Source organism: Capricornis sumatraensis, chromosome 19, assembly GCF_032405125.1.
Source record: "Capricornis sumatraensis isolate serow.1 chromosome 19, serow.2, whole genome shotgun sequence".
In the NCBI taxonomy this organism is placed as follows: Eukaryota; Metazoa; Chordata; class Mammalia; order Artiodactyla; family Bovidae; genus Capricornis; species Capricornis sumatraensis.
The window spans coordinates 52,285,503-52,310,165 of record NC_091087.1 but is presented as its reverse complement, the minus strand read 5'-3'; the positions used below and the strand labels follow the sequence as shown (position 1 = coordinate 52,310,165).

The 24,663-nt window shown below is 36.6% G+C and overlaps 1 protein-coding gene across 1 annotated transcript in view; it reads left to right on the top strand.

The window, feature by feature from the left end:
- BAZ1A (bromodomain adjacent to zinc finger domain 1A) overlaps positions 1-24,663 on the top strand; it is an 86,109-nt gene extending 61,446 nt beyond the window's left edge. The window contains exons 16-25 of the mRNA XM_068990903.1: positions 1,319-1,915; positions 3,571-3,734; positions 4,410-4,564; positions 5,696-5,844; positions 12,271-12,518; positions 12,605-12,831; positions 14,736-15,208; positions 21,801-21,943; positions 23,230-23,317; positions 23,707-24,663. Coding sequence (XP_068847004.1) covers positions 1,319-1,915; positions 3,571-3,734; positions 4,410-4,564; positions 5,696-5,844; positions 12,271-12,518; positions 12,605-12,831; positions 14,736-15,208; positions 21,801-21,943; positions 23,230-23,317; positions 23,707-23,903 — 2,441 coding nt within the window. The 3' untranslated portion in view covers positions 23,904-24,663. The remainder of the gene's footprint in view (positions 1-1,318; positions 1,916-3,570; positions 3,735-4,409; positions 4,565-5,695; positions 5,845-12,270; positions 12,519-12,604; positions 12,832-14,735; positions 15,209-21,800; positions 21,944-23,229; positions 23,318-23,706) is intronic.

The window sequence follows — 24,663 nt, the reverse complement described above, 5'->3', positions numbered from 1 at the left end:
TGTCATCCTTGAGGGTTTGCTGCCATCCTCATGTTCCAAAATGATTTATCACCCTGTCTCCGTTCTGTCTATGGAAAGGGGGAAAAGAGGCATAACCCTGAGGTTACAGACAGTGCTTCTGCTTCCATCTCTTTGACCAATAATTTCTCATGTAGCCATATTTACTGGGCAAAGAGGGTCTGGGAAATGTCCTTCTCTTGGATTGCTGCTGCTGCTGCTGCTGCTGCTAAGTCACTTCAGTCGTGTCCAACTCTGTGCGACCCCATAGACAGCTGCCCAGTAGGCTTCCCCATCCCTGGGATTCTCCAGGCAAGAATACTGGAGTGGGTTGCCATTTCCTTCTCCAATGCATGAAAGTCAAAAGTGAAAGTGAAGTCGCTCAGTCGTATCCAACTCTTAACGACCCCATGAACTGCAGCCTACCAGGCTCCTCCGCTGTGGGATTTTCCAGGCAAGAGTACTGGAATGGGGTCCCATTGCCTTCTCCGTTGGATTGCTGTGTGCATGCTAATAATTAAGGCTTCTGTTACCTTAAAGCGGTGGTTGTTAAAGTACAGCCCATTGGCCAAATCCACCCTGCCCCATTTTAATATCACGCATGAGCCTGTGAAAGGGTTTTTACATTTTTAAATAGTTGGGAAAAAAATTAAAAAGAGTGATACTTTGTGACATGTGAAAATCACATGAAATTCAGACTCAGTGACCATAAATAAAGTTTTGTTGAGTATAGCCATGCTCATTCATTTGCATATTGTCTGTGACTGCTTTCATCCTACGGTGGCAGAGTTGGGTAGCTGTGATGGAAACCATATGACCCACACAGCCTAAAATATTGACAACCTAGCCCTTCATAGAAGTGGTTTGCTAACTTCTGCCTTAAAAGAAGGACTGAATGTATCTTGCAGAATAACTAACAGACTCTGGCACACTCTCTAGTATGGAGATACAAGGTTTTACCACAGTTCTGGAGACTGGAGGTATAAGATCAGGGTGCCAGCAGGGTTAATTTCTGGTGAGGCCTTTCTCAGCTGGTAATAGCACCTTCTCACTGCATCTTCATATGACTTTTCCTCACCTACAAGTGGAGACAGAGAGTGCCCAGGTCTCCCTTCCTCTTGCTTAAAGATACCAGTCTGACCTTAATTACCTCCTTAAGGGCCCTGTCTTCAAATTCAGTCACATTGGGGTTTAGGACTTCATTGTACAAATTGGGGGTATGTGGGAGTGGCACATAGTTTACTCCATAATGTACAGTAACTTGGGGTAGCTTGGCATGTTTTTCTAGTGAAAAATTAAAATATGATGGTTTCAATGACAGGAAAAAGGGGACAAAATGCATTTAAAGAATTTACAAGGCAAGAAGAGGTCAGCTGTGTAACAAGAGAGCCTCTTACTGCTGAGGAGGAAGAAGCTTTAAAACAGGAACACCAACGAAAAGAGAAAGAGCTCTTAGAAAAAATCCAAAGTGCCATAGCATGTACCAATATCTTTCCCTTGGGCCGTGACCGCATGTACAGGCGGTATTGGATTTTCCCTTCTATTCCTGGATTGTTTATTGAAGAGGATTATTCTGGTCTCACTGAAGACATGCTGTTGCCTAGACCTTCATCATTTCAGAATAATGTACAGTCTCAAGCACCTCAGGTATCCACTAAAACTGGAGATTCTTTGATGTCTGAATCTACCTCCGGCATTGACCACAGTCCGTGTGATGATACTGTGCAGCTGCCAAAACCGGTGCATAAGCCAAATCGGTGGTGCTTTTACAGTTCCTGTGAACAGCTGGATCAGCTGATTGAAGCCCTTAACTCTAGAGGACATAGAGAAAGTGCCTTAAAAGAAACTTTGTTGCAAGAGAAAAGCAGAATATGTGCACAGCTAGCCCGATTTTCTGAAGAGAAATTTCATTTTTCAGGTAAATTTTCAGTGAAACCTATTTCCTTTATTTTTCTTTTCCTGTAATCTCTGGCTTAGGAGTAAACATTTTTCAAACTTATCAAAAGCTGTATTTAAAACACTTTCTCTTTCCTCTGGACAATGCTCTCAGTTCTTGAGTTAGAGAAATTTGCTGGTTAGAGAAATAAGGTTTTCTAGATTCTCCTGGGTTCCACTTGGATTATGAGAAACACATCTTAACAATATGAGAAGTTACATACTCTTTCTGAGCTCGTTTGATCAGTAGATTGAATATTTGAGGCACTAGGGTTACCATCGAGTTTTGAGATCTAATAGTGGGTGAGGTCACTCACTGAAGGTATTAGCTGAGGGTCCAGGGACAGGTTCTATTCAGGATCACACCTTAGCAGATGGGCTGCAAGGACAGTTCAGGTAGCAGTATTTCCTATTTGCTGGCTGGTCTGTTGACGACAAATAAGAGAAATAAGGCATTTTTAGGTGTAAATGGGGTTTTCTAGGTAGAGTGAACTTAAGTTTAGGGTTATATTATTACCATGACTACTTTAGTTCTCTAAAAATTGTTGATCACAATTCTTTAACAGCTTTTTTGAGATTTAATTCATTTATCATACAGTTCACCCTGAAGTGTACAATTCAATAGTTTTTTATATATTCTTAGATATCTTACACAGTCAATTTTAGAACATTTTCATTATCCCCAAAACTGGTATTGTGTAATATATGGTCTTTTGCTACAGGCTTCTTCTACTTAGCATAATGTTTTCAAGGTTCATTCAAGTTGTACTATATATCAGTACTTCATTCTCTTTATGTTCATTGTATACTACATTTTAGTACATTTTACTTATCCATATGTTAATTGATGGACATTTCTACTGTTTCTGCCTTTTGGCTGTTATGCTGCTTTGAACATTTGTGTATAAATTTTTGCTGACATATGTTTTCATTTCTCTTGGGTATATACCTAAGAGTGAAATTACTGGATCATATGGCTTCCTCAATGGCTCAAGTTGCAAAGAATCTGCCTGCAATGCAGGAGACTCAGGAGACTCAGATTTGATCCCTGGGTCGGGAAGATCCCCTGGAGGAGGGCATGGCAACCCACTCCAGTATTCTTGCCCGGAAAATCCCATGAGGAGCCTGGTGGGCTACAGTCCATGGGGTTGCAAAGAGTTGGATACAACTGCAGCAGCTTGGCATGCACACATTATCACTACACACTATGGTAATTCTGTTTAGTCATTTGAGGAACTGTCATCAGACTGTTTCCTGAAGTGGCTCACTATTTCATGTTGAAGGTTAAATTTCTCCACACCCCTCTCAATGCTTGTTATCAGACTTTTTTATTCTAGCTATTGTAGAGGAGTGAAGTGGTAAGAGCGAGAAAGGAAGAAAAGTGTGTTCAGATCCTTTGCTCATTTTTTAATTGTATTATTTTTCTTTTTATTGAGCTGTAAGAGTTCTTTATATATTCTGTTGGATAGATACAAGTCCCTTATGAGATAAATGATGTGCAAACATATGCTTCTTTTTTTCCCCGTACTTGAGGACTTACTAGTTTTTATATCCACTGTCTCACAATCATACAGTCAAATGGATAATTATATTTTTTAACAAGAAAATCATAATAAAGATGTTTGCTAACTATTTCAGACAAACCTCAAACTGATAGCAAACCTACATATAGTCGGGGAAGATCTTCCAATGTGTATGATCCATCCCAGATGTCTGCAGAAAGACAGCTTGAGTTGAGGCTGAGAGATTTTCTTTTGGATATTGAAGACAGAATCTACCAAGGAACATTAGGCGCAATCAAGGTTTGTACCTGTTCCCATTTTTAACTTGCCTAATTACCAGAATTTTGGTAACTTATTTGATATTTTATGTTTCTTAACTTATTTGATATAGTCAAGGCATGTATGTTCTGAATAAATAGCATGAGTGATGCATTTTTTATAATTAATTTTATTTCCCTGTATCAAATTATATATAGATAGATAGAAATCTTGCTTAAAACCTTTTTTAATATTAGCTTTTGGTATTTAAAAAATATCTGTTTTATGGTATTTTCATCCAAGATGTTGAAATGTATAAGGATATTTTCTTCTTCCTTGACTAGCTCCTGCCTGCTCTGCTGAGTCTGGTTTGTTTATTGGTTTCTTTGTTACCTTTTTAAAATCTGTAAGTAATTCATGCTTGATATGTGTGTTCTATTCATTCCTTTGCTATCATCTGTCACTTTTTACTACTGTCAGGTGACCAACCTTAGAGTCATTTATAATTTCACTATATAGAGAGTAAGGTATTAAAGCTTCCATCTATGAATGATATGAACTCCATTTTGGCCACTTAGAAACCTTATTTTTAGATCTCTTTTTGATTCACAATGTTCTAGAATATTCATGAATTTTTCATATGTACATTGAACTTCATACTTCTTAGGAAAAGTACATGTCATTTTTCAGGGTTAGTAAATTTGAGTTTTGTTACAGGTTACAGACCGACACGTCTGGAGGTCAGCATTAGAAAGTGGACGGTATGAGCTGTTAAATGAGGAAAACAAGGAAAACGGGATAATTAAAACTGTGAATGAAGAGGTAGAGGAGATGGAAATTGATGAGCAAGCAAAGGTCATAGTAAAAGACAGGTACAAAAAGGATTTTTCTAAAGTAACTGTCACTTTTTCTTGCCATTTTATGTTTGTTTTTAAGAAAATGTTTGTTTTTCTTCAAAAAATTGTCTTAAAACCTTATTGTGAGGACATTAATATTTATAACCACTGAAATGACGATTTTGGTAAACCCCAAGTTCTCTGTTACCTCTCTTAGTACTAAAGCAGCCAAAAGACAACTTGTTAGGATGATGATAGTTATTAAAGTTTTTAAAAAGTCTTTGAACTTAAAGTTTTATTAATTTCAGAAAGTAGCTTTATATTATCCATTTTCCTTTTCTGTAAGAAAACTTGGTAAACTGTAACAGACTAAAATATTATTTGAGCTATTAATCAGAATTGATTTCTCTATAGACAGATACTTTTACTTTTTCGGATAGCATTTGCCCTTAGGATAAGTTTATTGTGTAGAAGGAAATGGTGGAGGGACCTTAAGCTAGCAATTACAGAGCAGTGTCAGAGTTCTGGTAGAAGTAAATACCCAGTGGAAATGTAATATTGATACATAGGAGAATATGGAAGACAGCAAAGGAAATGCTAGAGGAAGTGACTGTGAAACTGAGACCTAAAGGTGGAAAGGATATAAAACTGGGAGGGAAGACATTCTACAGGTTTTGAGTAAATGGGCTTGCATTTTTAAATGATCATTTTAGGTGCAACATGGAGATTTATTGCAAAGGGAGTAAGATTGGAGGCCAAGGAACTAGTTAGTTAGGAGGCAGCTATAAGTAAAAGTTGAAGCACGAGAAATAGAAAATGAGCTACCTGAGCTACTCCTCCCTTAAGGCCCATCTGATATAACCTCTCTAAGGAAAGGTTTCTTTCCTTAGAGCCGTCTAAGGCTTCTTTCCTAAAGCCTTCTAAGCCTTCTCTCATCCACCTTCCCTCCTCTCTGTATTTGCCCTTGTGATGTGCCTAAATGACTTGATAGTTTAGCTCTTGATTCGTGTTTTTCTCTCCCTTTCCTGGTGGCTTATGAGAACTCCTAGAGGTTGAGGAAACCATTTCTTACACAGGTATAAGTAAGGATCTGGATAAGTCAGTGGACTCAAGTTTCATCTAATAGTGGTTTTAAGTACTATAAACTCTTCAATGTTTTAATTGTAGACTTTTGGGCATAAAAACAGAATCTCCAAGTACTGTCTCAACCAATGCAAGTACACCACAGTCAGTGAGCAACGTGGTTCATCATCTTGCAATGGCACTTTTTCAAATAGAACAGGGTATTGAGAGGCGTTTTCTAAAAGCTCCACTTGGTAAGTATCTGTTTTTAATTCAAAATATGTTCTATTTTAAATGCTTTTCAATTACCCCTTAATTAATAGAACTTTACTGGCTGAGAGAATAAAATTGATCAACTAATTTGAAAATTTTGAGATTACATTTTCATTTTAAAATATAAGTTCTTTCAAGTGAGGTTTATTTAATAATACTTTAAAAATTTATTCTAGGTATTCATTCATTTCAATGAATGTCTGTTTAACTATTTCTGTCCATCTCTTTTATGAATGTTTCTTCCAAAGAGATTACCAAGTCCTGTGACTTGCCAGACCCTGGATAATCAAACACTATACATAAATGTATTGTCATTTAAAACAGAACCTCAAAGAAACTACTTAAATGCCCCCCATTAAGGGTATGGTTTAATAATGTGGGTCACTCACCTGAGCATGTGTACGAAGTGTTACATCAGAAATACCAAGTGTTTCAGGGTACATAGATGAGGATGTGCTCTACAATCTATGGTTAGGATGACAGAAATAATTCTGTCGTGAGTATGTTTCAGTAGTTATGAAATTAATGTGCTTTTTAGGACTAATCTAGGAAACATAATCCGTATGTTTTTAGGAAAATATGTTTCAAGTTCCAAATCAGTTTTCATATCATAACTGCCTCTAGTTTGCTGTGGTCTTTCTGAAAAACTGAATTAATTTATAATTCATTATATTGAGATAGTTTATATCTCAATAGTGAGGTACTAGAAGAAACAGTTGTTTTAAACCTTATCTTTTTGATCTCATATTGAGAGAGTCTTGAGTAGACTAAAATCCTTTAAAAATGATTTGAATGTTAATGTTTTGAGTAGTAAGAACAAAGTTTTCATAAATATATGGTGCTTGAAACATTAGTATATTTGTAAATCATGTATTTTTAAAATGAAGAATTTGTAGTTAGTATCTCATTGTTCTAATAAACCTGTCCATATTTTAATTTTCTTATAAATGGATAATTCCACCATGAGCTTAATAACTCACTTTTCACATTGAAAGTAACGTTTGTAAGAAATAAAATACATATAATCACAAAGATTCAAATTTGTGTTTGTTGTATCACTGTTGTCTTCAGTATTTCCTAATACTTTCTATGTCAAAATCAAATTATGTATATGAGGGATCTCTGTATTGTTTCTTACAAACACATGTGAATTTACAGTTATTTCAATTAAAAGTTATTTGTAAGTCATAGGACTCTTACAAATATAAAATGTTATTACTACTATTAATTATATTAATTCTGTGATTCCAAAAGGGGTATGGGAATAAAATGTAATTCTGCTGATTTTTCCACTTCTGAAATTGCCATCAATTAAAGCTATTTATAGGTTCGGTGAGGGTGGAGAGCAGAGAACTATAGTGTTCCCTATGCTTGTTTGTATACAGCAGTGTTTAGACATTCATTTCATCCTGAGACATATAAAAGAAAAAATAAATGAAATAAGACAAATTCAACTTACGTTACTTATTTTGTAAGTGTTCAGCTTACCTTACTTTGTAAACGTTGGTCAGAGTAAGATGTTGATCATTTGTAATAATGGATGTTACCATCTACCATTGCTGCCTCAAAGCTAATAGAACTGGTGTCTGTAATTCTTTAAGCCTTTGAATGATCTATTTTGAATGAAACAGCAGGAAATGGAAGTACCTCTAGGGTTTTAAAGTAGTCTAAATATTTGGAGAAAGATAATCAAGAATATGTACTTAATCCAGAAGGGAAAAGGGTGTTCCACTTTATGAATGTTTGAGATAGAAAACATTAAAATTTCCTATTTTTGATAATTTTTCAACATAGCAAATTAACTATATAGTAGAAATTTTCCAAGTTTAACTTTAGAAATTATTTCAGTTTCTTGAAGAATCAAGTAAGAAATAAAATTTCTACTTATGTTCCACCTTCTCTAGATGTCCCTCTTATTCTAGTGATCAACCACATTGATAAAACTTGGCTTTTTTAACTTGGGGAACATAATCATATTTCACTTAATTTTAGGTAAGATGTGATAATTGTTTCAGGTTGATAATTTAATAATTTATTAAGTCATGTTTATGGTTAAACCCTTAAGCTGTGGGGGGAAATTGTCAAACTAACTATCAATTTGAAACTTGGTAGCACAGAAATTAATAAAGATCAAAAAAGGGAGATAGAAAAAAAAAAGGGACAAGAAAAAGAAGAAGATCAATCTAGTATGAGAGATGACAAATATTTAACTTTTTAAAGAATTTTATATTTTTAAGGAATTATGATTTTACTGTTGAATATTGATTTACATTTTTAGCTTTTGAAGGAAAAACCTTAAATTTGGTTTTTTGGAGAGAATAGGGTTGAGGGCAAGCTTATCAAACTGACTGGATCGTATGAATCTTAAAATTTTTCTTTCTCTTGATACATTTCATACCGCAGCTAATCAAACTCTTTTACCCTGTTATATAAAAAACTGACATTGTTGAAACTTAGTATACTTAGTTATTGTTACGAGAATGAACATCTATGGAATTTACGTGTACTTGTTTTACATATAGTGTTTATTCACATTGTTTTTTCCTTTATGAGCACAGGGAGAATTCTGGAGTAGCAGAGTCATTGTTTTATTTCCTAGGGAAGCCTGCATGGCATGGTGACATGAATTACTGTATAGTGGCAGTTAACAGCATAAAATCTCCTGGTGTGATATTTGATCATATGAATCTACCAATATTTTATATTAGTAAAATGCATTTAATTAGCAATATCTTGAGGAATTTATCTGTGCTAGCTTAATGGAAAATGAAAGACATTTCTGCCCTTGAGAATTGTATAATCTAGAGAAGCAAAGTTTAAGATGAGAAAACAATTAACAGAAAAAATGGAATCAATTTTATATACTATTTTTTATCCTTTTTAAAGTAGTTATATGAAAATAGAAAAATATGGACATCCATTTATATTTCATATTTAGAACATTTTAAATGGATTGGAGTAGGTAGGATAAAAATGGAGCTACCACTGGGTTAATTTTCTTAAAACACATCTCTGATCAAAACTCAGTTTCACCAGCTGTTGAGTCAAGAACCAGTCAAACTGACTTTTAATGTTACAAAGGTTTGTCATAATTTTTCTTCCATTCTTCCACATTGGTCTCTGCAATCTTATTTCTTGCCATTACCAAATCAGAATACCCTCTGATTTACCCAGAAATATTTCTTTAAGATCTTTGAACTAGCAGCACTTGTTGCTTTCTTCCTTGGAGAGTCCCACTTAGGCCAGAACTTTCCATGAAGACTTACATTAGAAAATTAGGATAAAGAGAAGCACAAAATGAGAGGATGGAAGTAAATCACATGAACTATATTATTGCATTTATGTCCCTTTTTGCTAATATTTCTCTTTAGCTTTGTCTGAAGTCATTTGACCCATCCATTTTTCTCCTTCTCTCATTGAGTTATAAATCTCAATTATTTTTAAGAGATCTAGATGCTTTTTCAAATGGCTTGGTCATTTATGCATATTTTCAAGTGTTTATTTCTTAAGACATGTTAAACACAGTTATTTTATATAGTATCTAATTCTGTGTCTCATGCCTCTTTGTGGATCAGATTCTGCAGGCTCTTGCTTATAGTGTTTTGTTTCCACATGTGCCTTGTGGGTGTTGACTATTAACTCACTCCGTAGAACTTAATCTGCAGAAGTTTCTTCATTGCAGAGATTTGCTGTTGTTACTGCCATTCCTGAGGTCACCAGGTCAGTTCATTCTCTCAGTCGTATCCGACTCTTCGCGACCCCATGGAATACAGCACACCAGGCCTCCCTGTCCATCACTAATTCCTGGAGTCCACTCAACTCATGTCCATTGAGTCAGTGATGCCATCCAACCGTCTCATCATCTGTCGTCCCCTTCTCCTCCCACCTTCAATCTTTCCCAGCATCAGGGTCCTTTCAAGAGTCAGCTCTCCTCATCAAGTGGCCAAAGTATTGGAGTTTCCCCTTCAACATCAGTCCTTCGATGAATATTCAGGACAGATTACCTTTAGGATAGACTGGTTGGATCTCCTTGCAGTCCAAGGGACTCCCAGTTTGAAAGCATCAATTCTTCAGCACTCAGCTTTCTTTATAGTCCAACTCTCACATCCATACATGACCACTGGAAAAACCATAGCCTTCACTAGACGGACCTTTGTTGGCAAAGTAATATCTCTGCTTTTGAATATGCTATCTAGGTTGGTCATAACTTTTCTTCCAAGGAGTAAGCGTCTTTTAATTTCATGGCTGCAATCACCATCTGCCATGATTTTGGAGCCCCCAAAAATAAAGTCTGACACTGTTTCCACTGTTTCTCCATCTATTTGCCATGAAGTGATGGGACCAGATGCCATGATCTTATTTTTCTGAACGCTGAGCTTTAAGCCAACTTTTTCACTCTCCTCTTTCACTTTCATCAAGAGGCTCTTTAGTTCTTCTTCACTTCTTGCCATAAGGGTGGTGTCATCTGCATATCTGAGGTTATTGCTATTTCTCCCTGCAGTCTTGATTCCAGCTTGTGCTTCCTCCAGCCCAGCGTTTCTCATGATGTACTCTTCATAGAAGTTAAATAAGCAGGGTGACAACATACAGCCTTGACGTACTCCTTTTCCTATTTGGAACCAGTCTGTTGTTCCATGTCCAGTTCTAACTGTTGCTTCCTGACCTGCATATAGGTTTCTCAAGAGGCAGGTCAGTTGCTCTGGTATTCCCATCTCTTTCAGAATTTTCTGAAGTTTATTGTGATCCACACAATCAAAGGCTTTGTCATAGTCAATAAAGCAGAAATAGATGTTTTTCTAGAACTCTGGTCACCTGGACCACTTTAAAATCTTAGCGTGTGTTTTTTTAGGTTTTAAACCTGTTCAAGGCTTTGCTTATAGTTACATAAAATAGATGTATTTCCCCTTTCCACCCAATATCACACTGTAGATGAGCGGATTTCCTTGCCTGCTTCCTTCTTTGTGGTACCTGTTTCCACCCTGACACTTACGGGTGTGGCCTTTTGGGGCCCTAACTTTTAAAGGAAGATTGACCACAGTGAGTGGGCCCTAGGTTTCATGTCCTGTCTCTCCTTTCTGCCTAACAGTCAAAACAAAAGTTCAAGATCTGCTGGTGTTTGATAGGTCTCTTGCTTTATGACTTCCCCTCATTGTGTACATCTTCATCCTCCCAGCTATATTAAAATTTTCTTAAGAGCAGGGGTCATAGAGTAGACTTGTTTCATATCTTCTAAAATGCTGCATATTGGAGGGAAAATACAATGCAGGAATAATAACAATAGTAGCATTTACACTGTGACAGTGAGAGTGTACATGTCTTATGTGTATTATCTCCTTTAATCAGTGGTATAAGCTAGCCACATACTGCTAGGCACCTGAGGCACCTTAAGTACCTTGCCCAGCTGTATAGAGAAGCTAGTGCTCACCTCAAGGCAAATTGACTCCATAGCCTATGTTTTCTTAACTGTCATGACCTATCCATGAGATTCCATTTGAGGATATATCTTGCAGAATTTTGATGTGATGTGGTAGGCACTTTACAGTTAAGTATAATGTCTTAGGAAAACTAAGGTAGTTGCAGTAGTGAAGATCAATTTGAGGTCAATATCACATGCCAATGTAAAATGATAGACTAGCTAGATTAATAGCATCCAGTCAAATGATTTTTAATAGATTCAAATGTTTCTGTATAAAAATTGGTACTGAAAGTTATTTTTAAGGGGGTATTAACATTTTTTAAATTTATCTTATTTTAAAAATAATATTTCTTAGATACAGGAGGCAGTATAGTTGGCATTTATACATAATTGATATTTTTAGTAACAGTTTAATTGAACCATATTTCACATATATAAAATTCACCCTTTTTAAATTGTTCTGTTCAGTGGTTTTTAATGTATTCACAATTGTACAGTTATGCACCGCTATCTAACATCAGAGCATTTTCATTAGCCCCGAAAGATACCCCAAATATGATTGAGACTTAACTTAAAGAGCAATCCGTCTTTTATCTGCAAATGAGGCAGTGACATTCTTGATTCATATGAATAGTAGCTGACTTGTTATTGTATTTAGTCAACTTTCTAAATAAGATCAAGATTTGATACAAAGAACTAGATTGCTAGATTGAGAACACATTGCCCTAAGTTATTTTTCTCTTTTAACTGTTGAAATCCCCAAGCATTTGTTTTACTGATTTAAGTAATTCTTCATGTCATAAACAAGGTGTGGCTCAGCAAATTTTCTTTATCATGAATTTTTTGTTTTTAATATCAATATGGTCTTTTTGTGAAGTATTAGGAGAGAAGAACTCTAAATTCTTACCTATTTAACAATACCAAGAAAAATAGTTCTGGAGATGTCTAGGGTTTGCCTAGGAAGTTTTAATTACTTTCCCTTTCATTTAAGATGCCAGTGACAGTGGGCGTTCTTATAAAACAGTCCTGGACCGTTGGAGAGAGTCTCTCCTTTCTTCTGCTAGTCTGTCCCAAGTCTTTCTTCATCTCTCCACCCTGGATCGTAGTGTGATATGGTCTAAATCTATACTGAATGCCCGTTGCAAGATATGCCGAAAGAAGGGTGATGCTGAAAACATGGTACTTTGTGATGGCTGTGATCGGGGTCACCATACCTACTGTGTTCGACCAAAGCTCAAGGTATTTTTTTTTCTTCTTCTGCTTCTCAGATTAGAATTGAGATTTTGAGTGAGAGATGATTACTGATCATTTATGTGATTTATCAGACTGTGCCGGAAGGAGACTGGTTTTGTCCAGAGTGTCGGCCAAAACAGCGTTCTAGAAGACTCTCCTCTAGACAGAGACCATCCTTGGAAAGTGATGATGAGATGGAAGGTAGTATGGAAGGTGAGGATGATGAAGTTGATGATGATGAAGAAGAGGGTCAAAGTGAAGAGGAAGAGTATGAGGTAGAACAAGATGAAGATGATTCTCAAGAAGAAGAAGAAGTCAGGTAAATCCTAACATTAAATAAAATGAGAGTTCGTGAGTCATGACTAGGCAATCTCTTGACTTTTCAAATACAAATGGAATGGTTGGGCCTCTAATTTTTAAAAAACAAGGGTGCAGTATAGTGTCGTAAAGTTCCCCTTGTTTTTTATATATTATAAACATATGAAATTATTCCCAAAGGAGTATAGTCCTTGTGTGAACTTAGCCAGATAACAAAGTCAAGTATGAGTTTAAGTTTGGATAGGATGACAAGTCAGAGCCTCATTAAGGTTATTACTTTAAGGTTTTTACTTTAGCAAATAAGCAGTCCAGAGGACAGCTAGGAGACACAGATGAGCACAGCTCTGGATGCATGTTTTGCTTTCTCAAGAAGTTATACCCAAATACTGGTGATCTTAGTAGTCAACAGAGAGAAATGCCAGGAAGCATGTTGTATTTTTATACTCCTGCCACGTCAGCACCTACTACACTACTACACTGTACTGGGTGCATAGCCAAGTATTTGACAACTTAGCGCAAGCTGTGTCACCCAGACCTAACGAATGGATTTGGTTATTCTTGCTGGGAAGTCTCTTCTTGTTTGTCTCTAAGACTCTCCATCTGTTTTCAGCATTTGAACTCCATTCATGTGGAATCGCTTCCCAGATGGTTCCGTGGTAAAGAATCCACCTGCCTACATAGGAGATGCAGGTTCAATCCCCGAGTCGGGAAGATCCCCTGTAGTAGGAGATGGCTACCTATTCCAGTATTCTTGCCTGGTAAATTCCATGAGAGAGGAGCCTCACGGGCTATAGTCCATGGGGTTGCAAAGAGTTGGACAGGGCTGAGCAACTGAGCATGCACACGTAACACACGTGGAATCAAGAAAGTGAGTGTGCAGCAAGGGCAACTGGAATTGACACAGTCCAAAAAGGTCACAACCTGAGGGAGATGAAAGAGAGCCAGCCCCTCTATTTCAAGCAAGTTGTTTAGTAGCACCAACTCAACAGTATTATATTAAGCATAAAGACAATAAAGAACTTGGAAAATTCTTGGAAATATTTTAGGCAAACCAGAGGTTCAGGTATATGGGGAGATGGATATAGGAGGCTTAATGGGATTGTATCATCTTTATCTGCAACATAAAGGCAATTAAAAGGCTGAATATAGTTTGGCATCTTACAGTAAACATCAAAATACAGCAAAGAGATTCTTGGCCTGGTGTTGAGGAATAGTAGGTTTAAGGCCTACTTTTGTGGGACCCATTGGCCAAAACTGTAGGTTACCTCAGTATCAATAATAATGAAGAGTGACAGTCTCCTGAAGCATACGGAAACTAAAGATTTGCATTTTAAGTTTTCAACATGATCAAGTCCATTTATTCAGTTCTTCTGAGGATCTGATTGCAATTTATTCATGACTTAGGATTTGATTTTCATGAGGATGTGCTGGAGTTATACTGAGAAATTATTACAGGTTCTCCTTGCATTACAAAGAAATAAATGAAAGTACATTTTAGATTTCGTCAGTTCTAAGTTTAAAAAAAAAAAATGAAAGATGGTCACTCAGTCATGTCCAACTCTTTGCAATCCCATGGACTATAGCTCTCCAGGCTCCTCTGTCTATGGAATTCTCCAAGAAAGAATACTGGAGTGGGTTGCCATTTCCTTCTCCAGGGGATCTTCCTGACACAGGGATCAAACCCAGGTTTCCTGCATTGCAAGTAGATTCTCTACCCTCTGAACTACCAGGGGAAAAAACTGAGTAATAAGGATGTTACTTATCCATGTGTTACTGAGGATAAGTCTCAGTAACACATAAGTTATGTGTGTTAAACTCATTGGCTGAATAGTAGAACAAGGGGATGGAAGTATCATATGTGCATCATTGCTCTGTACAATAATTGTTTTCTAACACTGTTTATAGCCCACCAAAACGAGGAAGACCACAAGTTAGATTACCAATTAAAACAAGAGGGAGACTTAGCTCTTCTTTCTCAAGTCGTGGCCAGCGACAAGACCCTGGAAGATACACTTCACGGAGTCAGCAGCAGAGTACACCGAAAACAACTATTTCTTCTAAAACTACTGGTAGAAGCCTAAGAAAGATAAAATCTGCTCCTCCTACAGAAACTAAATCTTTAAGAATCTCCAGTCGTTCTACTCGCCAGAGTCATGGCCCACTGCAAGCAGATGTATTTGTGGAACTACTTAGTCCTCGTAGAAAGCGCAGAGGCAGGAAGAGTGCTAATAATACACCAGAAAATAGTCCCAATTTCCCTCACTTCCGGGTGATTGCCACAAAGTCAAGTGAGCAGTCAAGTCCTCTAAATGTTGCTTCAAAACTTTCCCTCCAAGATAGTGAATCCAAGAGAAGAGGCAGGAAAAGACAATCTGCAGGTATGAAGATTCTAAATTAATCTGTTTTCACCTAAGAAAATTGAGTAATCTGGAATGACTGAATGTTGAGATAGTTTGTATCATTTTCAAAAGGCTGTCCACTATACAGAGTTTTTAGGGAGCAACCTGACCTGAAGCATAATGTTCAAGGAAGGGGCAGCTCTTTGGGGAATAAAGGTAAACTACACTGCTAGTGTTTGTAGTAGTGTAGCAGAGTACTTGAAAGAAATTCGCTAACAGCGTTTTGTGATTAATGGAGAAATTTGGCCAAAACTTGAATGCTGAGGTCCAGCCTCGGCAGGATCCAGGGGTACCCTCAGGATGAATGGCGCTGACAAGAGCAGAGAGAGAGAGAGACCAGACTAGGGTGTGCAGCAGGGTCTGCTGGTCTGCTGGTCTGCTGCCGCAGCTTTATTCTTCACAGTAGTTTTTATACCCTAAGTTAGTACATTTCTAAAGGGAAATGAGAGAGAAGTGTACAGAGTTAGTCCAACATTACATCAGTTTGTCCTTTACGACACCCAAGATGTTTTCTACATATTTCTTTGTTTATGAGAGTCTTTTCCATAGTAGACTTTTGTGTGTTATCTTCTGGCCTTGAACTTAACAGAAAACAGGAAAGTTGCAGTCTCATAGGGTAAAGGTACAGCAGGTTGCAACATAGTAGAAATGTAACATAAAGGTCAGCTCTCTTGTGAAAGTCACCAGCTAAATTTATATTCTTGGCTAAAATTAACAGTTGTTTTATTGTTTTCACACTAGGGCTAATCTTGTATCTTCTAAATTCCTGACAGTAGTTTTTATTGTACAACCTCAGCACATTAAGAGCAAGAACAAAGCAGGCAAGCATTGATCCAGTAACAACTTTATAGAATAATATTTTTTATGTTTTCTAATAGGGCTTGCTCACCCCCCCAAAGGGCTCTGTGCCTATTAGGACCTTTTGTGTGTTCAAGTTCTTTATGCTGTTTATGATTAAGGTGTTGTGAACAGTCATGTGCATTAGTATCAAGGGCATAAACACATTTGTCAAGCAAACTAAAATGCTAGCAAAAGGGGTTCAGATTGAAATACTCTTCTCATCCCGGATAATCTTATAGGATGCCACTTTCCGGGGAACATATTGATTAAAGTTTTAAGTTGATTTTGTTCTGAAAGAGATTGGGGAAGGCCTTCTGCCTGTGTCACAGAAATTAGGGAGCAGTCTAGTATAGCAAGCATCAGAAAGATAGATATCATCTTTAAGGTGAATGCCGGGGCAGCTATTCGAAATCCCTGGAGTCCTGATCTGCCTTGCTTGTCAGGTCTTCTCCTCATGACCTTGTCATGTGTGGGATCTTGGGTGCTGGCTCCTGGCATCTCCCCCTTTTTTATTTTTTAAGACAACCAAATGGATCTCGAGCTTCTGAGTGTTCTGTCAGAGAGTTTGTGACCGGCACCACAGGGTGAGGTGGGCGTTGCAACACCACAAAGGAACTAATATTATATTGAGGGGTTAGGCAGGATGAAAGCATGCATTGTTCATAGTAGACTATATTCGGTCCTCCTGAGTAGTTCATCTGTATATGAAGCCTTTTGGAGTCGTTAGTGCATAGAAAACTGTAAGGGGAGGGTAAGCAGGCAAGTACAGAATAGGTAGAGTCATTTTCTGGCCGGGATAGGGTGACAAGAGAGGTGGCAGCAAGGGCTTTCCAAATAGGACAACATGGGGGGAACAAATTGATTATGGTGCCATCTATTGGCTGCCAATGGCCATGGGATGGAATGATCTTTCCAATTACTAAATTTAGTGGTATAGCCATGGACAGATTTTGGATCTTGACTTGGGTTTGGATTGCTCCAGTCTTGTGCCTAATAGTTTCCGCCTCCCGGTATTCTATAGTCTATTCTTGAATTGTAAGTACAAGATTTCCATGGCGGGTATCCTAGGCGGTGGTCAGTAGTTTTCCCTACGATGTCTAAAGGAGCAACATCAATACAATTTGGATATTTCGGTGGAGCGTTGAAAAACAAGGATTTATAGGGGTCAAGGACCCTGGGCATACGAGCTTGTAATATCCAAACTGACCGGTCCCCTTTTTTATATGTAAATTTTGATGTTGGGGAATCTGTCAGAATTGCCTTTTTGAAGGCTCCAATACATCCATTTTTAGTGGGAGTAATAAAGATTTTTGTATGGCTGGGGGGGGAAGTTAAAGCAAACAGGAAGATCATCTGTTAATCCCCTAAAGGTATAATTAAAATTAATAGGATAATGATCTTTATCATAGGAAGTGGAGGATCCTCCCAAGAGATGAGGCTGGTTTGTATGGACCTATATAGGGTCCTGTTCCAAGTAACTACTTGGAAGGTCGGGGGATCAGGGAAATATGCCCATTATTTTTCCAATGTAGAACGGGTAGCACTTACCTGGCAAGACAATAAAGCAAGAATAGCAATAAAAACCCTTTCAGGAGAGGCTGAAGATCCCTGTAGAGAAGCTATTCCCTGCGCTTGGTGGCAGAGTGACTTAGTTTGCCCCCACATGGTTATAGAGGCTTGTTGAGTTGCCCGCACAGGACGTCCTGGTGGTTTCCTGTGACATAAAGGAATAGGGGGATCATGGTCTTTTATGCAAAGCCGTGACATCTGCTTAGTGGGTGGTTCTACCATTTGTTCTTCCGGAATCTCCACTGCCGGTTGTCTTAGAGTCTGCTGGACTTTCCAGGTGGGTGGCGGAGGCAGGGGCAGAGGAGTGCCCTTCCTCTTTTGTGGTCGAAGCAATGGGGGAACCAGATGTCTGGGGGACTGTCACATGGCGAATATATAATCATTATATTATATATATATACATATATATGTAATTATATAATATATATACATATACATATATATGTATATACATAAAATATAAACTACATATATTATACATACAGTTATAATTATATATATCATCATATATATAATTACCATTGGATACCATGGATTCAAATATAAATTTATATTTATATATTATGATGTATTATCTGTATATCAATTATATATGTATTGTATATATATACAATATATAATATATATCACAATATACAATACAATATAATATACAATTTTATAAGAAAGTAAAATATAAATTTTACTATATATTTGTGTAAAATATAAATTTTACAGAAGGCCTAATTGGAGATGTATCTCTTAGACTTTTAGGAGCATTTTTAGCAAAAAAGGACCAATCTTCATCAGAATGATAGCAAGCTGCTGCTTCTTCTAAATCTTTTTCATCTTGGGGCGAAAGCTGTTCCTCCTTTTCATCCCCACTTTGTAAATGTTGGTGTTCCTGGCAGCCAGCATCTCCCTTAGCTGTTGATAACTCGGTTTGGAATCAGTATCTTCTTCCTCCCCTTTAACTTTTATTTTTTCAGATTCATGAAGGGGGTCTAAAGCATCTCTAATCATGTTCCTTAAGGAAAAGGTTTCATTATGAATTTTTTCTGGTCCGTGCAAGGTATAATAAGCTTTTAATTTCTTTCCAACCTTCTCCCAAGTATCTAAGTTAACAGTGCCCTCTTTCAGAAACCAAGGACATTGCTCCTGTACAAATGTGAAAAAAGATTGAACACTAGCCTTTTTTACTTTAATACATCTTTTATTTAACAACTGTAATATAACCCCAATAAAAAGCTGTCTTTCCTTTGATTCACTGCTGCCCATCGTAGCTGTTTCTTAAACGTGAAAAGAAGTTTCAATCCTACCCACTTGTCTTACCCTACCTTTCTTATGCAGGGGGGCCTGTAGCGCCCTAGTGGGGACCTAGCCGTCCCAAAAACTGGACAGTGGGGGGCTTACCTTTGGGTCCCTGTTCAGGCGCCACTTGCTGGGGTCCAGCCTTGGGAAGATCTAGGGGTACCCTCAGGATGAATGGCGTCGGCGAGAGCAGAGAAAAAGAGAGAGAGAAAAAGACCAGACTAGGGTGTGCAGCAGGGTCTGCTGGTCTGCTGCCGCAGCTTTATTCTTCACAGTAGTTTTTATACCCTAAGTTAGTACATTTCTAAAGGGAAATGAGAGAGAAGTGTACAGAGTTAGTCCAACATTACATCAGTTTGTCCTTTACGACACCCAGGATGTTTTCTACATACTTCTTTGTTTATGAGAGTCTTTTCCATAGTAGACTTTTGTGCGTTATCTTCTGGCCTTGAACTTAACAGAAAACAGAAAAGTTGCAGTCTCATAGGGTAAAGGTACAGCAGGTTGCAACATAGTAGAAATGTAACATAAAGGTCAGCTCTCTTGCGAAAGTCACCAGCTAAATTTATATTCTTGGCTAAAATTAACAGTTGTTTTATTGTTTTCACACTAGGGCTAATCTCGTATCTTCTAAATTCCTGACAATAGTTTTTATTGTACAACCTCAGCACATTAAGAGCAAGAACAAAGCAGGCAAGCATTGATCCAGTAACAACTTTATAGAATAATATTTTTTATGTTTTCTAATAGGGCTTGCTCACCCCCTCAAAGGGCTCTGTGCCTATTAGGGCCTTTTGTGTGTTCAAGTTCTTTATGCTGTTTATGATTAAGGTGTTGTGAACAGTCATGTGCATTAGTATCAAGGGCATAAACACATTTGTCAAGCAAACTAAAATGCTAGCAAAAGGGGTTCAGATTGAAATACTCTTCTCATCCCGGATAATCTTATAGGATGCCACTTTCCGGGGAACATATTGATTAAAGTTTTAAGTTGATTTTGTTCTGAAAGAGATTGGGGAAGGCCTTCTGCCTGTGTCACAGAAATTAGGGAGCAGTCTAGTATAGCAAGCATCAGAAAGATAGATATCATCTTTAAGGTGAATGCCGGGGCAGCTATTCGAAATCCCTGGAGTCCTGATCTGCCTTGCTTGTCAGGTCTTCTCCTCATGACCTTGTCATGGGTGGGATCTCGGGTGCTGGCTCCCGGCACTTGAACAACCTCAGTTATATCACATTATAACACATTTAATTCTCATCCACCTTTGCTTCCTTCAAAACACACATACTCAACATCACCTAGACAAGCTCCAGTTGGTAATTTGGTAAGGTTCCCACCTGATATACTGAATTTGGGGGCAAGGCAGAGTTGGGAACATTAATACTGTTAGGGAGTAATTACCAGCTATCTTTTTTATTCTGATAATTTTTTAAATATATATAGTATATAAATTGTTTACATACTATATATGGCTATGTTTTTATCATATTTATCATATGATAAATTATTTGTCATATTTATCTATGTAATCTCTTTACCCATTTAAATGCTATATCCTCTTTTTTCTTTATCAGTGGTAATAAAACCTTGATATTTCAAAAAGAAGTTACACATAAAAAATGCTACTAGTCATTGACATAAACACACTACTATTTGTAAAATAGATAGCTAATGGGAAGCAACTTTATAGCACAAGGAGCTCAGCTCTTTGCTCTATGACAACCTGAAGGGGTGGGATGGGGGAGGCAGGGCAGGTGTGAGGAAGGCTCAAGAGGGAAGGGTTATATGGATACTTATAGCTGATACACACTGTTGTACAGCAACAACACAGCATTGTAAAGCAGTTATCCTCCAATTAAAATTTTAATGCTAATTACTGTTCTTTGAAGAATTTTAGGTAGCTTGTACTGCATAAACACATGACAGGATTAATTCATTGGTGAAAGAATGCAACAGTGCAGTCATCAGGTTGTCAGGTTTGGTGGGTTGTGGATATGAGGTAACTTTGTATCAAGATCTAATTGAGCTTTTCCTGTCCTCTTAGGTGTTTTGCTCTTCCACAATCCTGAACCCCAAGCTATTTGGAAAATAATACACCTGAAGCATTTTTATTAAAAAAAAAAAAAAAAAACCCTGCTGGAAAAAAATGTTTTTAACCTATTTGTAACATGGTTCTAAGGACAAATAAACAGGGAAATGTGTGGATTTACATTTAAGCAGGGAATTTAAAACCTAGATTTATCTATGGACTATACTACCCTTTCCTACTAATTCATACACCTTAGATCTCATTATATACATTTTACGAAAAAGCATTTTGCTTTAAGAAAATTCTCCATATGAAGTTAGATTTATAAGAACAATCTTTTATTTCATCATTGAGAAATATTTTCTGTTATGCCAGGTAATTTATAAAGAGGCCAGGTTTCTCGATCTGAAGAGGTTATTTTCTTAAGGATGTATTTCAAGAAATACCAGACGATTGCTTACTTTCATCTTACTGTAGTTGAAAACATATTTTTAGAACAACCCAAAAACTTTGTGTTCTAGAATTACCTTTTGTATTACACTCTTTATACACCAATCTATTCCCAATGAGTGTTTATTTCAATTTGAAATTTTTAAGATCAAAAGAAAATAATGAACACTTGGTCCAGATTTACCTGTCTCTCAGAATATATGTTAGTTTAACATCAGTGTGTAGAGTGTTGATTTTCTGTTTGAATGTAGTTTGTATTTATATGCCTTATTTAACTTATTGTTAAATATTGTTAGGGAGTGATTACCAGCTATCTTTTTTATTCTGGTAATTGTTTGTATTGACCAAATACTTCATTTTATCATCACCTAAAGTTAATATAATTATTTGTTCAGAATCATCCTCTATGACACTTAATCGAAGGAGTTCAGGTCGACAGGGAGGAGTTCATGAACTGTCTGCTTTTGAACAACTTGTTGTGGAATTGGTACGGCATGATGACAGCTGGCCTTTTTTGAAACTCGTTTCTAAAATTCAGGTAATAATACTGGACTGTATAAAATATATTTGTATATATTATCTGATTTAGTCTGCATGGCAACTTGAGGTGGTCAAAATGCTTATTTAGTCACTGTCTACTTAGAAAACAAGGCAAAACTTGGACAGTTGGTTCCTATATTGAAGAAAATGAAGTTAGCATAGTCTCCTCAGTCCCTTCTAGTCCTGTGACTGATTCTTATAAACGATGACAGTGTGTTGCAGTAACCTCACTGTTTTTATTCTGTGTAATGAATATGAATAGAGTTGATTCAACTAAGTACCATTTTTGGTACTTCTCTTATGTAAAATAGTGTTTCTTAAATGTTAGCGTACACCAGAAGGCTTGTTAAAACACAGCTGACTGGGCCCCACCCCAGAGTCCTTGAGTCCCTAGGTCTGGGATGATGCCCAAATGATGCTGATAGTGCTGGTCCAGGAACCCCATTTTGAGAAACATTGATATAAAAGGTACTCTTAACAGAGATGGCATAACCTAACTAAGGAGTTTGAGATGGTGGTGTGGTTATTTATATATGTATGGCAGAATATGATGTGCCATAGCAGAGACAGGACAGTGTTAAGAGTACTGTACTGGAAGTTACACTGGTCTTGCAGAAGTAGAAAAGAGAGGATAGATTTGAGCATTTCAGAGGGAGGAAATAGCAGGAATTAGAAAGTTTTTTTACGGAAGAAAAATGGAATTTCAACAGTGACAAATGGAATAAGGACATCTTAGGGAGAGAGGTCAAGTTAAAGACCTAGAAATGAGAATATGGGAATGATGGATATAGTTTGAATGGAGCAGAGGGTGTATTAGAGGGGCTCAGACACAACTGGATTGTAAAGGGCCTCATTTGTCAATATCAAGGTTTCTGAATGAAAAAGTGACATCATCAGATTTCTGTTTTGAGACTTACAGAGCCAAAATGTGAAGGGTTAATTGAAATAGCATCTTACAAAAATTAGCTCTCAGTTGGACTGCAACTTGTTTTTCCTGAGTAGTTTTTCATGCCAAATTTTGTTATACATGTTTTACTCTTCATTACAAATGTAGTCATGCTCATTAAAGAAGTTTTTTATAGATATATGTATATATATAGAGACTTTTACAGTATCAAATAATCTTTTACATTATAATGACTAAAATGTATTATGTAATTTTAATGGAATAATAGTATTCAGAGGTTAATATTCAGTTGCTTTTAAGTGCAGAACTTGCATATATTTGACTACTTACCTTCAATAAATTGTCTATAGGAGAGATATATTTGAATTATTTTACAGGTCCCAGACTATTATGACATCATCAAAAAGCCCATTGCCTTAAATATAATTCGTGAAAAAGTGAACAAGTGTGAATATAAATTAGCATGTGAGTAATTTATGTTTTTCTCTGATTATTATTTTTAAGGAAGTAGAGGCTGTTTTTCTTTCAATGATGCATATTAATGTAATTGTGTAGATGGCATCCCAAGAAATCCCTAAAATGCATATACATGCATATATGGAAATGAAAGATGAATGGGGATTAGATAAGTTAAAGATATTTTATAGAATCTGATCTTAATAGATGTTCTATACAGTTATATAAAATACATCTAATTAAATATTAAGCTTCAGTTCTTCCACCTTGTTTCAGTTTTCAATTGCTAAAAAAAAACTGGACTTACATTTTCTTAGTGAGATTTCCAGATATGATACCAACAAAGATTATATTTATAATTGACTTTCATCTAATCTCATTTGGTTTTTTCATTCTAGCTGAGTTTATTGATGATATTGAATTAATGTTTTCGAACTGCTTTGAGTACAACCCTCGTAACACAAGTGAAGCGAAAGCTGGAACTAGGCTTCAAGCATTTTTTCATATTCAGGCTCAAAAACTTGGACTCCATGTCACATCTGGGAATGTGGATCAAGTTAGCACACCACCGGCTGCAAAAAAGTCACGAATCTAATTTTGTCCTTCTAAAGGATATGAAGAAATCAAATTGTTCATGAAAATGGAACATTAAATCATGCTCTAAAGCAGACATATATGTATAAAGCAATAACAACTGATTGACCACATAGAAGTGTGGCCTGCACTATATTCTCAACTTTAATATTAAGCACTCAGGAGAATGTAGGAAAGATTTCCTTTGCTACAGTTTTGTTCAGTATCTAATAAGTTTGATAGATGTATTAGATACAGTACTGGTTTACAGAGGTTTTTGTACATTTTGAGATCATTCATGTGTCCCAATATCTCAGAAAATATTTTTCCACGTATGATTTATTTTGTCATTGACCTTTTTTTAGAAGTGTGGTATTAAGGGAGATTTATCTACACAGAAAAATCTTCCATTATAGCACAGTTTAAGGAAAAGTATATACATCTAAGAATTGTTTAATGAGCACATTCTTTCAACACTACACATGAATGAATCCAATTTTATATCCTTGAAGTGCTGTACCAGTGCTGGCTGGAGGTATTGAGTCTGAGTTTATTAACTAGATATTTATTTAGCATTCAAAGTAATTTGTGAATTTGTTTTGTATTTATAAAATTTGTACCTGAAAAATGTTCTTTAATTTTTTAAACATTTCATTGTGTTTTTGTTTTATTTCTCTAACTTCCTTAATGATCAGTCAATAAAGGTAACACCCTCCCTTTTCCTTGACAGTTCTTTCAGTTTTACACAACTGTATTATAAGTTTCTATGTACAACTTTTTAA